General features: G+C 44.5%; 1 protein-coding gene across 8 annotated transcripts in view; it reads left to right on the top strand.

Annotated features, from left to right (window-relative positions):
• Positions 1–16,861, top strand: part of FHOD3 (formin homology 2 domain containing 3) — a 1,290,292-nt gene that overhangs the window by 1,090,772 nt on the left and 182,659 nt on the right. For all 8 annotated transcript variants that reach the window (XM_029589835.1, XM_029589836.1, XM_029589837.1 and 5 more), the window contains one exon: positions 5,774–5,967. In XM_029589835.1, coding sequence (XP_029445695.1) covers positions 5,774–5,967 — 194 coding nt within the window. The remainder of the gene's footprint in view (positions 1–5,773; positions 5,968–16,861) is intronic.

Genomic DNA, 16,861 nt, shown 5'->3' on the forward strand with positions numbered 1-16,861 from the left:
ATTGTATTACCAGAAAATAGGTCTGCCTGTGGTTTTGAAGTCAAGTACCTTGAGTAAAGAGAAGGAGAAGAAAGAGTAATTATGATTTTTTTCTGGACTTTGACTAAATTGAACAAAAGGACCTATCCCCTATCAATTTGGGAGTGAATTTATAAACTACCCCATAATTGACTGGAAAGGAAAAGAAACTTTGATTTATAAATTGGAAATTTTATTTGAACCATCTAGATACATTTATTGAAGAATGGAAGGGTCTCAAATCTAGTTAAAGGGGTAGATCTTTAAAAAATACGCGATTGCGTACTTTTGTTCGCGCACCAGGCGCAAACAAAAGTACGCTGGATTTTATAAGATACACGCATAGCCGCGCGTATCTTATAAAATCCAGAGTCGGCGCGCGCAAGGGGGTGCACATTTGTGCAACCTGCGCGCACCGAGCCCAGCGCGGCCTGCCTTTTCCCTCCGAGGCCGCTCCAATTTCGGAGCGGCCTCGGAGGGAACTTTTCTTCGCGCTTCCCCTCCCTTCCCCTACCTAACCCACCCCCCCAGCCCTATCTAAACCCCCCCCTACCTTTGTCGGCAAAGTTACGCCTGCTTTCAGCAGGCGTAACTTTGTGCACATCTGCCGGCAGCCCCGCTCCGTCCTCCGGTCCCGGGGGCTGGTCCGGAGGCCTCGACCACGCCCCCAGGCCGGCGCCATGCTCCCGGGCCCGCCCCCGAAATGCTGCGGCACGCCCCCGAAACGCCGCATCGTTTTGGGAACGCCCCCGGACACGCCCCCTCCCACCCCTTTTCGAAAGCCCCGGGACTTACGTGCATCCCGGGGCTTTACGCGCGCCGGCGACCTATGCAAAATAGGCGCGCCGGCGCGCGAGGGCCCTGCGCGCGTAAATCTGGAAGGATTTACGCGCGCGGGCCTTTTAAAATCCGCCCCAAAGAATTTGATCTGTAGCATCATATATCAAAACAACTAAAGCTGTCAAGATCTTTTATCAATTCCACTATTCATCAGTAAATGCTATGTTGGAAACTAGGGTTGTGCAGAGGGACGCCATACGTTGCATTCGGGATTCGTATTCGTCGGAGAGCAGATACGTTGCATCCGGCCGTATGGCACCCCGATGCGTTAATACGGCGATTTCTATTCGTGTCCCAGCTAAAATTAAAATTAACCACAACCCCCCATCCTGACCCCCCCAAGACTTACCAAAACTCCCTGGTGGTCCAGCGGGGGGCCGTCAGATGCCAGTACTCAAAATGGCGCTGACCGTCGGTCCCTGTAACATAGTGAGGGCAAAGGCGATCGGCGCCATTTTGAGTACAGGCATCCGACGGCCGGCATGCAGGAGGTCGCTCCCGGTCCCCCGCTGGACTTTTGGCAAGTCTTGTGGGGGTCAGGAGGCCCCCCCCAAGCTGGCCAAAGTCGCTGGGGGTCCAACAGGGGTCCCGGAGCGATCTCCTGCCCTCGGGCCTTCGGTGCCAGTAATCAAAATGGCACCGATAGCCTTTGCCTATACTATATCACAGGGGCTACCGGTGCCATTGGTCAGCCCCTGTCACATGGTAGGAGCACAAGATGGCGCCGATGGCCATGTGACAGGGGCTGACCAATGGCACCGGTAGCCCCTGTGACATAGTAGGTCAAAGGCTATTGGCGCCATGATGAAACCGGCACCGAGGGCGTGAGAGTGCAGGGGATGGCTCCCGGACCCCCCGCTGGACCACCAGGGAGTTTTGGTAAGTCTGGGGGGGAGGTCAGGAGGGTGGGGGGTTTGTTTAAATTGATTTATTTAGGCGGCCGAATAATTCAGCAAAGATTCGTGTATTAAGAACATAAGAACATAAGAAAATGCCATACTGGGTCAGACCAAGGGTCCATCAAGCCCAGCATCCTGTTTCCAACAGTGGCCAATCCAGGCCATAAGAATCTCGATACGTTTCGCCATACTGGGTCAGACCAAGGGTCCATCAAGCCCAGCATCCTGTTTCCAACAGTGGCCAATCCAGGCCATAAGAATCTCGATACGTTTCGCTTCCCCATGAATACAACGAAAATGGCAACATCCGTTGCGGATTGCCAATACGTAGGGACCGAATGCACACCCCTATTGGAAACCATCCCTGCCTTCAGCATGATTATTGCTGCTGTTTACAATTGACTTTAAAGTGGGGTTTGAGTAACAGCAATTCACAGGGCCTAGAAGAGAATTCTTCCTCCCACTTAGGGAATCATGGACACGCTGATAAATTAAGAACTGGGAAGATATAACTGTAAGAGATTGTGTTTGAGATGTGGTTCCTGGGGCCGTTATCTGGGACTATCAGCCCAGGAGTTACGGTAGTTTTTTGGCTTAATTGTAATCAGATTATGCCAGGAAGGGATTTGCAATAGTAGTAGACTTTGAACATTAACTAACAATGCACAGAAATGGGCTTCCCATTGATCATTACCTAACAAGCAGATTGTAAAGGAGAAGTGTATTCCATGTGAAAATACAGTACGGGCACTAAAATTTGTGCCAGGGTATTAAGATTGATAATAAAAGGGAATCTGGGCTATAGGTCTCTGAGTTAATGGGCATTGATGTCCACAGCAGGCAGCCATACCATATTGGTTGGTATATTAATGTTGAAATATTGGCAAATGATATCCTCATATGCTGGAGGTTTGTTTTATGTTGTTTAGACCAGAAATTGATGTTTTGATATCCTTTTAATGTTTGTTTTCGATAAATTAAACCAAGATCCAAGCATTTTAAATAATCCATTTGGCAAAAAAGAATTTGCACAGTAGTAGAGACTTTCATTTTCAGTTTTTGCTGTTTTTTTTTACTTTTCCTGGGAATTTATCAGGGTTTATTATGATAAGAACAAAAACAGGAGAAAATCAGTGGAGAAAAAATAACTCGTCATTTTTCTAGATAAATATCATAGTTTATTATGATGGACAGATGCCAGGACAGTAAAATAATATTAAGATTCTCCCATCCACTCCCTCTGTTTCCCCATCCCCTGCCTCGCATGTCCATCTTTTTCCTCACCCATACCAATAATCTCTCTTCTTACTCCCCCACCACTCCCCCTCCCACAACAGCATTCATCCTTCCTGCTGGTGGCTGTAGGCTCCGCCTCCCCTCCTTCAGCTGCAGGCTCCTCCTCCCTTCTTCTTCAGTAGCTTGCTTGCTGTCGCTCCTGCACTCTGCATTACTGCACTTCTGCTATAGTATGGGGCCAGGGAGCCTGTCACGAACAGGCTCCGGTGAGGGGTGGGGGGCCCTACTTCAAATGCCACATTGGCAGCAACAGACAACAGACACTTTGGCTGGTTGGGGAGGGAGAGGCAGGACTCGAAACGCTGCATCAGGGCGATTGGAGGGCAAGTACTTTTATTGGTGGGGAGGGGGTGGGCGAGACCTGAAACACAGCATGTGCTTTGGCCCACACTGACCTCCAGCAGTGGTGGGAGGCCTTGAAAAGCTGCATCCACAGTTCTGAACCTTCTCTTTAATCAGCCTAAAATTAGGGTGAAAATCTGTTTAAACTGAATATGAAGAACCCTATGCATTAAGCAGCACACAACTTCTGTGAGTAAACGTACTCACTGGCTTTTGAAAATCCAGAAGTCTGTATGTAAGTCCTGCCCCCGAAATGCCTAGCATGAGTGCATGTAAACCGACTCGTGGAATCGGGCCATGTGTGGTCTGTTTTGGAAGAGCTGCATAGACACGTAGAACCAGGGTTTTATGCACGCAGGTGACTTTGAAAATTACCCTCCAATACTAGAAAATTACCCCCCCAATACTAGCATGGTGTTCCCCCCCCCCCCCCCCCCAAATCTCCTACTGACTCTTCCCCTGCCAGGGAGCTATTCTTGGTAATAAAGAAGCCCCAGAAAATAGGTTACGGGCATTCCAGTGCTGAGAACACAGGATTAATCATAATGCAGGAAATGTCTCATCCATTTTTCTGTTTGGCTTCAATTCATCCAGCTGTCTTTCTGCCAGATTGGTGACCCTACCATCCTTTAAACTAAATGAGCTCTCCAAGCCCTATAGAAGAACAAAATTTCAACAGTTCTGTGTGCTTTACCAATTAGTCAGCAGCAGTCCTAATACAGCACAGCATTTGGGGCCCAGCTGAAACAGCTAATAAACATAGTGAGGTTCCAGCAACAGAGAGCAATGTAAACATTACCACATTAGAGTGAGGGGCTATTCTAGCTATTGGGGGTCTGGCAGGCCGCAGCCTAGCTATAGAGTAAATCTGAATTTGCTTTTACCTCATTTGTCTGGTAAGTTTCTGTGGCAGAATGAGTTCCCGCCCCCTCTCCTCACCGGCCACCTCCAGCTTCTTAAGGGAATGCAGTTAATATAGTTTGTCATTATTAATATCATAACCAAAGATGATGCTGCTGAGGAAGGGCCTTTTCCTTCTTTGAGTGTTTGGGCACACACACACATAAAAAGGAATCTCTCTGTAAGCTTGGCTTTCATCCTAGACTGTAAACAGTTCCTATTTTATAATCGGACACTTATGCAGCTTGCTATATTTTTGTCTAAAGGCTGTAAGGGGAGGAGGTCCCGTTTCCTGCACTATTGCGGTCCTACAAATGCACAGACAGAGATCTGGTGAAATAAATAAAGCCTAATGCCGGTAGTGTGGCTGTAGGTCACCTTCTCCGCTCTGGATGAGACATTACCCTGCTCTTTACTAACTTATCCTTGAGGAGTATAGGATTTGGCATGCGAGGTGCAAATGACTTGGGCTGAGGTAGAGGGTGACTTCTGTCAAGGAGCGTTGCTGGAGGATGGCCACCGTGTCTGTTGGGGGGTGTCATGGAGATAATCATCATTAACCTATTTAGCAGGCGGTGAGTCAGAGGTGCATTGCAGCTGTATTGCTGGATTCACTCCTGCGCAAATCACGGTGGATAAAATTAGCAGACATCTGGAAGAAGCACATATTTCAAAGCTATTTTGGTCCAAATCTATAAAGCACAGTAAGAAAAATATGATTGGTAGCTGGTCTTAATAAACAGTTAGTGAACTCTGCTAGCCTAAAATGCAAAACAGATGTATCTTTGTTCTTTTAAAAGTGACTTTGATGAATAAACTATATGTGACGTCAGGTCCAAGCTATTGGATGTCTCCGACGGGCAGAGAAATTTTTTAGAATTAAAAAAAAAAAAGTTTCCATTGTAGAGAGCGAGAGAGAGAGAGAAACAAAGTAAATTCAAGTGCACTGCTCTGAGATTGGGCAAACTCAGGTTTAGAGACTTTGATACAATGGCAGGGCAGTGCAGATAATAAGTGTTAGTAACCTTGCTTTTTTTACTTTCCTTTGCTGTTCTTGCATCCTTTCTCTCCCCCTCCCCACTCTTTTCGCTCTCCCTTGCTTTGCTTTTGGTACCTGTGAGTAGGGTGCTTGCCCTTTTTCTTGTGTTCAATGCCTGGGAAAGAAATAAAGCAGGACTATGCAGCCTGTGGATGAGATACCTGACTGCCGGCTGCGGCTGCCTTTCCTTGGTATTTTCTTGTCCGAGCCCTCTTGCCAGCGTTCTGCATGTAGGGGGGCATCAGGGAGCGGAGCGTGGGGTTTTTTGGTTTGTTTTTTTGGCAAGGAGCCCGGCAGCAGCAGCAGTCGCCCGAGCATCGCGCGTCTCCCTGCAGGAAGTTCAGCTCGCTCCAGGCAGGTGCCTCAGTCCTGAGCAGACGCCAGCCACAGGCTCCCTTCTTGCTTGACTTGAAACCCATTGGAGTCTCCCTGCTTTCAGATACAAGTACTTGGAGAAGTTGGCAGCGGAGGAGTATGAGAAGGAGTCGAGAAGCCGGGGCGTGTGCCGAGGCAGGGGTGAACTGTCGCTGAACCTGAGCTCCCCGACCTCTCCGGCCTCCCCCAGTTCAGTAGAGTCTCAGGAGGAGCTCAACGCGTCTCCTACACCCCGGGGGACTCCCCAGCCTTCTGATGGTGAGTAAAGCATTGCGGTGCGGGATGGAGGGGGGTGGGGGGTGGGGAAGGAGAAGAATAGGGCTGCGAAAGTGTTCTTCTCTAGTCCTGTGTTTGGAAGAGGAGTTTAAGTAGTCAGTGGCATGAGTGCTCTGCTTTAACACCTGTCGCAGTGACTGGGCAGGTGCTCTGCAGTGAAAAAAAACAAAGCATCTAAAATAAAATAAGGGACGCATGTGTCATGCATGCTCCAAACTTTCAGCCTCTCAGGGAAATCCTTTGCCTGAGGCTCTAAGTAAACAGAATGAGGGGAGGATGATCACCACCGGTAAGTTGTTATCTCCTTTTGTCCCCAGAGGGGAATATGGCTTGGGGCACAGTGTGCACCTTTAAATGCACAGCTCAAGCTAATGCTTTCAGAGGTGGCACTGTACATGTCCCTTCTAAAGCCCCTTTTGTGAGAGATCCATGCAGAATAAAATCTCCAATTCTGCATGGATCTCTCCCCCCCAATTTTTCAAATGCCCTCCAGGTTGAACATAAACAACTGAAAAATCACTGTCCGGGTATCACGCAGCAGCCTCTGGTCTTTCACGCTCTCTCTATATATGCTTCCCGAAGATTGATGAGCAAAGAATTCAAGAGCATAAGTCCAGTTTTTTCTTATTGAAATTAGATTTCATTATTGCGAATATAGGCAGGCAGGTGCTATGCCCACTTTCCCAGACAGCTTTATCAGTATCTCCTAATCACCCCACTCAGAAGCCACTGAGTTTGTTCTATTATGTGTTGGATAATGGCTTTTTTTTTTTTTTGTCTCATGAACAAATGTAGTTCTGTAATTAAATCCATTCACTTGTGCAGCCTACCCAGGCTTGATCCTAAGTCCCTGGAGATGAAAGTTAAACACATTAAACCCACTAAGCTACAAAGTCCGTTAGGATGAGGATGATGATGTGCTGATGGCTTGTCATGCTTAACTTTATCTTCAGAGAGAAATAGGAAATCCTTTAGTGCATAGTTTCTTTCTGCGTCATCTTTTGGCTAATGACATTTTCTGTAAAATTGAATAAATTTAACTGGTTGAAGTCATTAAATATTTTCCAAGGAAGAGACATTACTTTAGAGGGAGGTAAAGTTTAAAGTGTCACCATCTTGTCTATATAATCAGAAAAAAGCCACAGAGCTATTCTTGGACCATTGGTTCATTATGCTCACCTCACCAGCTATCCATAAACCATGTTGGTCCATGTCCTCCAGTAAAATCATCACAAAAACGAATTAACAAAATAAAATTAAGGGGTAAAAAAAAAAAGCTTTTCACAATTGACATCTTGGTTGCGTTTTAGCTTCAGGCTTGAAAAATTAATCTGAAATGAATTGAACTGGGATGTTCATGCACCTAGCTGTGCTGCTGGCTGACGATATCAGTGCCCAACAACTCAAAAATAATAGTTGTCATACTCCAAGTTAGTCAACAAGCCAGCAATTTAATGAAAGTCCTTTGATACCATAAGATGGCACACCACAAAGCATGTGAGAATTGCTACTTTTTTATGGATTTAGTGATGCAGTGCTGCAGGGAATGGGATTCCACTCTTCCAGCTGCTATTTTTCCAGCTCTGTACAGTCCGTCTCATCTGTTTTTCTGCTAAAAACGACATGGACAGTATTTCCATGTAGGGACTCGACCCCTTTCCCACCTATCATTCTGCTGCGTCCCCTGACACTGCCATCTCTCCCCACAATCTCCACTACTTCTCCAGCAAGGTCATGGGATTGGCAGAAAATGCCAGGGACTGTAGGTTACTGCTGCTGCTTGAATCTTCTCAGCCTTGACTTACTTTAAACTGGCTAATTATCTCGGTCATTTAATTTTATGATATTTGGATTTGGCTTCCTGCTGGGATGAATGGTTACCACCTTCTTCCACTAGGAAGGAAAATAAATGAATTTGACTTTCTATCACACCTTTAACATAAAATGAATACCCTATACATGAAAAAATGCTGCTAGAAACTATAGGCTTCCTTTGATGTAAAGTGCTTTTGCTCCTAGCTCCTTAAAACCTATTTTAATGTCCTCATAAATATGAACTGTCTGGTTTTGAAGAGCAACTTTGTAAAAAGGCATATCTAGTGCAAGCAAGGGATCCTCTTTTTTACCTTGCTCTTTAAAGAAAGAAAGAAACTTTCAGCAGCAAGGCTGGTGCAAGAGTATTTGATGCCCTAGGTGACCCTTCAATTATGCATTCCCCCTCCCCCATTTTACCTATTGGTGGTAAGATGGGGGAGGGGCAGCACAGTGCTCCCTCCTCCCAGCAGCATTGACTCCAGCACAATGCTCCCTTCTTTGGTGGTATTAGCTCTGGTACAACACCCTCTTGGCCTCTCTCTGGTGGGATTGTGCCTAATGGAAGTACCAGCATTGTTTCCTTGTGGCATATCAGTGATGGATATGGGTCTTCTAACAGAGTAGCATAGTCAATGATGGCAGAAAAAGACCATCTGGCCCATCCATTCTGACTGGTTATTCTGTCCACACTGCCAAGAATACATCCCAGCGGCCAGCCATAGAATATGACTACCTGAAAGATTTCTCCCTAGCCAGGACAGTCTTTTCTGTCTTCTTCCTTTGTACTCTATCATCTTGGTTAGAAGAGCATATACAGTAATGTCCAGATTTTAAAAGTTCTGTGTGCGTAAAATCTGGGTTTTACACGTGTGGCCGGGCCTTGCGCGCACCGAGTGAATTTTCGAAGGGGCCCGGGCATGAGCGTAAAGCCTGGTACGTGCACAAGTGCCAGGCCTCTTCGAAGGGGTGGGGAAGGGCAGGGCAAGATGGAGGCCGGCCGGCTGGGGAAGCGCACGCCGGCAGCTGGCTGGCGCACGTAAATTACTTCTGCTCCCAAGGAGCAGCAAGTAATGAAACAAAAAAATTAAGGCCAGGTAGGAGAGTTTTAGGGGATGGGAAGGGGAAGAAAGGTTAGTTAGGGGGTTAGGGAATTTCCCTCGTAGTCTGCTCCTTAATTGGAGCGGAATGGGAGGGAACTGGGGAAAGCCGGAATGCATCACCGCACGGAGGTTGCATTAATTCCCCCCCTTGCGTTCGCCGCCCGCACATATGCACGCGGATTATAAAATCCGGCACACATGTGTGTGCGGCCCATGGATTTTCTAACATGAACACGTCGGCACGTGCATGTTAGAAAATCAGCGCGTCCATTGGAAAATCTACCCGTAAGTTCTCTGCTTAGGTCACTCTATCAACCATCTTTCTCATTTGTAAACACGAAGCAGAAATGAAATTATAATGCAGAGCCTGCATTCCATCTGTGCATTATCATTTCAGTTATTTTTCACTTAAATTGCCATTATCCCTTTCAGACCTATAAGGATTCCTACAGCTAGAAAGGTGTGGTAAGAGGAAAGAGGACACATGGAGGAGGACAGTGCTCTTTGCATTACATATTTTTTTGACCCACCAGCTGGCACCGAAAACACGGCTATCAACATATGTCCAAATAAGAAATAAGGGTAAACCCCATGTGTATCTGAACTCTTATGGCTCAATTCACCCCAAGATTATGACTTAGAAACATTTCCAGCAGAAATCTATACATTAACTTAGGAAAATAAAAATACTCATCCTATGTAAAAGAAACACTGCTCAGAGGTCCAGTATATCTCAGGAAAAATGAATAAACCCTCATTATATGAGTTGGAAGATCAGTCCCAGCTCTGAATTGGTAATATACTATCAGCTGCAGACCAACAGACATGACTCATTATCCCTTTCCCAATATTTAAAGTCACTCTTCGGATAGCCCCAACAGCTAGAATTGTTTAAAGGAAGCACAGCAAGCAAGTCTATTCTCTAATCTCAACTGAGAATTTGCAAGTAATCAGCATCAATGAAGTGCTAATAGCTACCCAAACCTGTCTGCCAGGAAGCTAAAAGGCTCTGCAGATGATGATCAATAAGGCAGGACCTAGAGCTCCCCCTCTTCCTTCTTCCCCCTTCTGGGTTTCACTTCTAGAATATAGGTTCTGGCCAGTAAGCTACAAGTACCAGAGGTTGTAGCAGATGGACAAGCCCCCTCTTTCATGGGCCAATCACACCATCTTGCACCCACCTCCCAAATCGACATCTTTCCTTTTTATCATTGGTGGTTTTTGTCCTGCTTAGTGTACTTTTCTGAAACTAATTTGTTCTGTATCCTTTACAAATAGTTCTGCTTTATCTGAGAGGTCACAAACATTGGAAAGACCAGTACACTTCCTATGATGCTAAAGTGTTTTTAATGGTTGTGCATCAATTGCAGGGGTTTGCTTCTGACATAGACAAGCTCCATGCAGTTTTCCCTCAAGTTCTTGAGTGGGATGTTTTGTCCTGAGAGCTCCCTTCAAATATGAAAGGTAGAGGTCTGCAGACCAAGAAGCTATTTGAAAACTATAGTTGGAAGAATGTGCAGAGATGCAGGGCAGTTGAATCTGAAACATAAAGCATAAGAACATCCAATACTGGTTCAGACCAAGGGTCCATCAAGCCCAGCATCCTGTTTCCAACAGTGGCCAATCCAGGCTATAAGAACCTGCCAAGTACCCAAAAACTAAGCCTATCCCAGGCTACTGATTTTAGTAATAGCAGTAGCTATTGTCTAAGTCAACTTGATTAATAGCAGGTAATGGACTTCTCCTCCAAGAACTTATCCAAACCTTTTTTAAATCCTGCTACACTAACTGCACTAACCACATCCTCTGGCAACAAATTCCAGAGCTTAATTGTGCGATGAGTGAAAAAGAACTTTTTCCTATTAGTTTTAAATGTGCCACTTGCAAACTTCATGGATTGCCCCCTAATCCTTCTGTTATCCAAAAGAGTAAATAACCGATTCACATTTACCCGTTCTAGACCTCTCATGATTTTAAACATTTCCATCATATCCCCCCTCCGTCACATGTAAATCCTGTTTGAGAGTAGTTTTGTGTGTGTCTTTCATGACTGTTAAGTGTCTGTGGTTGTTTCTCAGGTCTATGGTTTTAAGTGATGAGCAGGATGCCTGATATGCCACTTTAACATAAGATGGGGAGAATCGATCATGTGATAACATCCTGGCAGGGTGAAAGCACAAACTAGCCCAGAGCTTCACACGCCAGCCCTGGCTTTCAGGATATAAATAATGACCATGCGTTGGGGATTAATTGAGGATATCCTAAAGGATATCCTCAATTAATATGCTGTAGAGGAGGGAGTGTCATCAGGACAGGTTTGGGAAGTCCTGAACTAAACAGACAACATTATAGCATTATAGGCATTGGGAGGGCAATATTTAAGGCCACTGACCGGGGTAAACTGGCTTGGCTAGAAATTGCCCTCTTCTGTCCAGTTAATGGTATGTGCAGGCTTTCCCTTTGCACGTACTTTTAACTGAATTAAAAAGTGGCGGCACCAGGGGCATGTTTAGGTCAGTGGAGGTGCTTGATATTTTCAAAAGTGCACATGCTATTTAACTCTCTCCCATCTGTGCGCACAAAGAGCAGAGGCAACGTGTGCTGTCTCAGTGCACACATGCCTAGAGACTGCTTATTTTCGAAGGCAACAGCTCATGTTTCCCTTTAAAAATCACCTAAAATGTATGCCGGCTAAGATTGCCCATGTGTATTGCAAGAAACATGAGCTAGTCACTATTACTCCCCATGACATGACGAAGAGTCCTGAAACATAACAAAAGTTGAGAGATTTCTATCATGTGTGCAGTAAGAAAGGCGTGGAATGGAGAGCACTACCGCTACTGTTTGTGAAAAATGGGAATGGAGATTCACAGGTGTTAAAAAAAAAAAGGATCATATGTTACAATGGGAGCTGCCAGGTGCAGCCTCGTCCCTGCTGATGCTACACCGGCTGAGAGCAAGAGTAGATATATTTGGGACTTGAGGCCTGGAAGAGGTGAATAAAAATTGCATATGTATTTTGGTGAATTGGTGTCAAAGTTGAAGAACCTCGGTGGTGGCTCCTCTTCCTGTTCACTCCACAAATCTTTTTTAAGCCTCCAACAAATATTTTTCTTTTTCCATTTTAATGACTGTCTCCTGACTATCTGTTTTTACAACTGTTGCTAGTCTGGCTCTTTCCACTATTCTTCCTCCAGAGGCAGAAAGTATTTTGGATAAGTCAGGTCCTTGGTAGAAGGTGGAATGACCTAACCTGTTTGTTTTCCACTGTTTCACATTAGTGAGTGTCTCTGCCAGGCAACAGTGTTCTCGCTGCAATCACCTTTAAACAAAGAACTAGACTCATGTATTGCACGACTAAAAACTATGTATTGAAAAATTAATAATATTTTAAAAAGATAATAATAGTTCCTGTTCCTTCACTCTTTCGGTTCAGTTCTGTCAAAAATGCAAATGCTACTTGAGGTAGAAGTCTCACTTGTCTCTTGTTTTTCTGTGTTCACCATTGTGCTCATTTCAGATTTTACTGGGTTATGGAATCTTTTTCTGGAATACCAATGGCTGCTTCCCAAGTTCTTAGCTGTGCAGTAATAAATCCCTGCATGCTGACATAAAGCCAGGCTATTCTAATCTGGGAAGAGAGTGGGAAAACTCTGCAGGTCAATAACTGGGTCTCCATGTCAGAGACAAAGGTAGAAGATGGAATTCGCTATCGACATTCTGCGCCATATGCCAACCAATTAAGAATTAAATTCACTCCATATGCCAACCAGTTGGAAGCTAAATTAGTGCCATATGCCGAGCCGTTGGACATTGCCTCCACTTTTGATGTGGCTGTTCTAAAGTAAATATCCGCGCAAACACATGTGCTTTTTGTCAGCCAAACATATGACACTGCTGTTTCCCTCACAGAGCATTTTACCTCTCTTAAACTCAGCACATTTTGAATTTTATGCATAAAGATTTTGAGGTGCTGCAGAGCAGTCATAAAATATTTGGGGTAGTGAAGGGAGAGGCAGTTTCAATATTGCAAGTAATGGAAAAGTTAGCTTTGCTGGTATTTTGTACCTTTGCATGGGTGTTCCTAGAAGGCACTGTGACATTTTTAAAGAATTCTAGAGCAAAAAAGAATGGAGTCTGTGGATTATGTTTCCTAAGAATTATGATAGTCAAAGTAACTGAAAGTGTGGCCTTTTAGCCAAGCATTCCCAACAGAGACTTCATCAACTTAGTTCAGAGTTTCCTAAACCTGTCCTGGGGACCCCACAGCCAGTCAGGTTTTCAGGATATCCACAATGAATATGACTTGAGAAAAATGTGCATCTCATGAAGACTCAGTATATGCAAAAATATCTCATGCATATTCATTATGAATATCCTGAAAACCCAGCTGGCTGTGTTGTCCCCAGGACAAGTTTGGGTACCCCTGATCTAGTTAGTACAGAAGTATTCCTATTTCTATAGCAACAACAAAAGAACCTAACTATGAATCTGTCTTTAAATATATGGATCCTCAACAAATATTGGGGGTCATTTTTCAAAATACGATAAGGCTTTTTCACATGTGTTAAGGGCTTATCGCATGCGAAAAGCCCTGTTAACGCATGTGATAGGCCCTTGCCGCATGCGATCGCACCATATCGTATGGTGCGATGCAAATTCTGAAAATAGGAGGAGTTAGGGGTGGAGAGTGGGCTGGGTTAGCCTGTCTGTGAAGAGCTATTACACAGCCATAATGCTGATTTTAACTACACCTCTTTCAAATGCATTAGGCTGTGTGATAGCTGCTGTGACTGTGTGGTAAGGTTTTGTTGCCATTTGTGATGTCTCCTGTAAGTCTGATTTCAGCTGAATTGAGAGAGAGAGAGAGAGAGAGAGAGAGAGAGAGAGAGAGAGAGAGAGAGAAACAAGCCATAATACCATGGCCCATAGGTAGGTATTTGTATCCCTATGGTAGGCCCACCTAGTAACTCGAGGTGGGGATTAGGTAAGAGTGTAGGGGGTTAGGGGCCACTTTGACATTCTACATGATACCTACGAACAGAACAGTGGTCTCTTGTGAAGATTTGCTGGCCTTCGGAGTGAGGAAACTCACTCCAAGATGAGATTTGGGCAAGGTTCTCTCAACCTAGCTTGATGGACTCTCTACCTGGGTAACATCAAGCTAGGTTGAGAGAACCTTGCCCAAATCTCATCTTGGAGTGAGTTTCCTCACACTGAAGGCCAGCAAATCTTCACAAGAGACCACTGTTCTGTTCGTGGGTGTCACGTAGAATGTCAAAGTGGCCCCTAACCCCCTACACTCTTACCTAATCCCCACCTCGAGTTACTAGGTGGGCCTACCATAGGGATACAAATACCTGCCTATGGGCCATGATATTACGGCCAGGCACACACTCTCTCTCTCTCTCTCTCTCTCTCTCTCTCTCTCTCTCTCATGGTCCCCCAGTGGTTGAATGCAGGAAATACAACAGGTCTGGCACTTATCACAGAATCTGAAATGGTATCACAATTTGCAGTAACTTAGCTCTTCACACAGGTAATTAGCACAAATTGCAATAAATATTATATTAGCATAAAACACACCCCTTTTGCTATCGCATGCGGTACTTACCGCATTTTGATCTAGCACTATTGTAACCTACTTTACGATTATTGAAATCTGCTTTGAGGCCATTCATGGTAAAAAGCAGATCATCAAATGCCAATAAATAAATATTTAAATTTCACCCATTTGAATAGATACAAAGTCACAAAATCCTTTTCACCTTATTTATTTATTTATTTATTTAAAGATTTTTATATACCGCGGCATGTGTGGCACATCACCTCGGTTTACAGATAACAATAACTCAGCAAAGCACTTTACAGTACAACAGATAATCTGATAAAACGATAAACAAAGTATAAAATCAACTAGGAGAATAACGATCGATGATATAAGGGAGTCAAGGGGTCTGGTGTAATACTTATTAACTTATAAGATAACTTGACAAAAGAAAGTTCATTTACATAGAGAAAATTAACGAAGGGGAGCGTTTCTGGGGGGGAGGGAGTAGGGGGGGAGGGGGAAACCAAGAGTAATTGTGAAGGAGATGTAAGTGGGTAGAATTGGTCCCAGACAGTTAGTAGTATGCTTGTTTGAATAACCAGGTTTTTAGGTTTTGTTTGAATTTTTTGAGACATGCTTCTTGGCGTAGATCAGAGGGCATGCTGCTCCATATAGTGGACCCAGCTATGATGAACGATCGTGCTTTAGTAGATGCAAGTTTGGTCATTTTTGGCGAGGGGATCGGTAGTCTGGCTAGATGCTGGGGTCTAATTGGTCGGTTAGATTCTTTGAAGTGTAGGTGTTCCGAGAACCAAAGCATATTATTGTTGTGGATGGCTTTATGTATTAGCGTGATGGCTTTGTATGTAATCCTGGATGAAACGGGTAGCCAATGAAGAGCTTGAAGCGCAGGCGTGATGTGTTCGTGACGGCGTGTGTCGGTAATAATGCGGGCTGCAGCATTTTGTAACATTTGCAATGGTTGTAGCGTTGTTTTTGGTAAACCTAGTAGCAGAGCGTTGCAGTAGTCAAGCTTTGATAGTATAGTTGCTTGTAGAACTGTGCGGAAGTCATATGGGTGTAAGAGTGGCTTGATACGTTTTAGGGTGTGGAGCTTGAAAAATCCGTTTTTAACCGCGTCCAAGATGAATTTTTTAAACTTGAGATTGCTGCCAATGATGATGCCGAGGCTGCGTACTTGCTGTGCTATGGGAGGGCTGGCTTGTGAAAGCACCGTCTTGCTCAGAGTTGCGTTTTTTGGAGGTGTGATGATGAGTAACTCTGTTTTGTTGGTGTTGATAGCCAAGTAGTTGTCCGTGAGAATTTTTTTAATTTCTGATAGCGCTGCATTCCAAGTGTTCAGGGCATTAGTGAGAGAACTGGTAATAGGTATGATGATCTGTACATCATCTGCGTAAATGAAGTGTTGAAGGCCCAGTTTTGAAAGAAGCCGCAGAGTGGTGTGAGATAGATATTGAACAGGGTTGAGGAAAGTGAGGATCCTTGGGGGACCCCTTGTGCAAGACTTCTTGGCTTGGATTCACTTCGACCACTTTTAACACTGTAGGTCCTGTTACTCAGGTATGATTGGAACCAAAGTAGCGCCGTGCCGGTGATTCCAATTTTGGTGAGGCGAGAGATGAGTGTGTTGTGATTTACCATATCGAAGGCGGCTGATAAATCTAGGAGGGCGAGGATGTATGAGTGTCCGGAGTCAAGGGCTTTTAGAAGCAACTCTGATAGTGATATTAGAAGTGTTTCTGTACTGTGGAGCTTTCTGAATCCATATTGAGATGGGAAAAGTAATTGATGTTCATCTAGGTATTCAGTGAGTTCTTTCCATAATTTTAGATAGGAAGGGCAGGTTTGAGACTGGACGATAGTTCGCTGGTCAGATGTATCCAGGTTTGATTTTTTAATAGTAGGTGTAATAATTGCATGCTTGAGTTGGGAAGGTACATTTCCTGTTGCGATGGATTTGTTATTTTTGCAATGGGTTCAGCTATCGTAGAGCGTATGGAGAGTAGAGTTTTTGTGGGCATTCTATCTGTGGGGTGGAGCGCTGGTTTCATTTTCTTTAGTATTGTCTCAACTTCAATGCTAGTGGTATTCTCAAGGTTTGTAAGTTTTATTTCAAGTTTTTTTTGAGTGGCTGGAGCCGATTGATTGGTATGTGTAGATGCAGCATTGAGTTGGAGACTATTTTTGTGGGTGTTGTTGGGATTTGAAATTGAGTTAGGCACAGCTGGAACAGTTGAAGTTGAGTTAGGCACGGTTGGAACCTTGAATCGTGTTAAGATGGTTTGAATTTTGTTGTTGAAGTTAGCAGCTAATTCCTCGCATTTTGATTCTTCATTGTTGTTTGAGCTTGTGTGGACTGGAGCAGTAACGAGGCTTTTGACGTATTGGA

Source organism: Rhinatrema bivittatum, chromosome 2 (genome assembly GCF_901001135.1).
Source record: "Rhinatrema bivittatum chromosome 2, aRhiBiv1.1, whole genome shotgun sequence".
NCBI classification, from domain to species: domain Eukaryota; kingdom Metazoa; phylum Chordata; class Amphibia; order Gymnophiona; family Rhinatrematidae; genus Rhinatrema; species Rhinatrema bivittatum.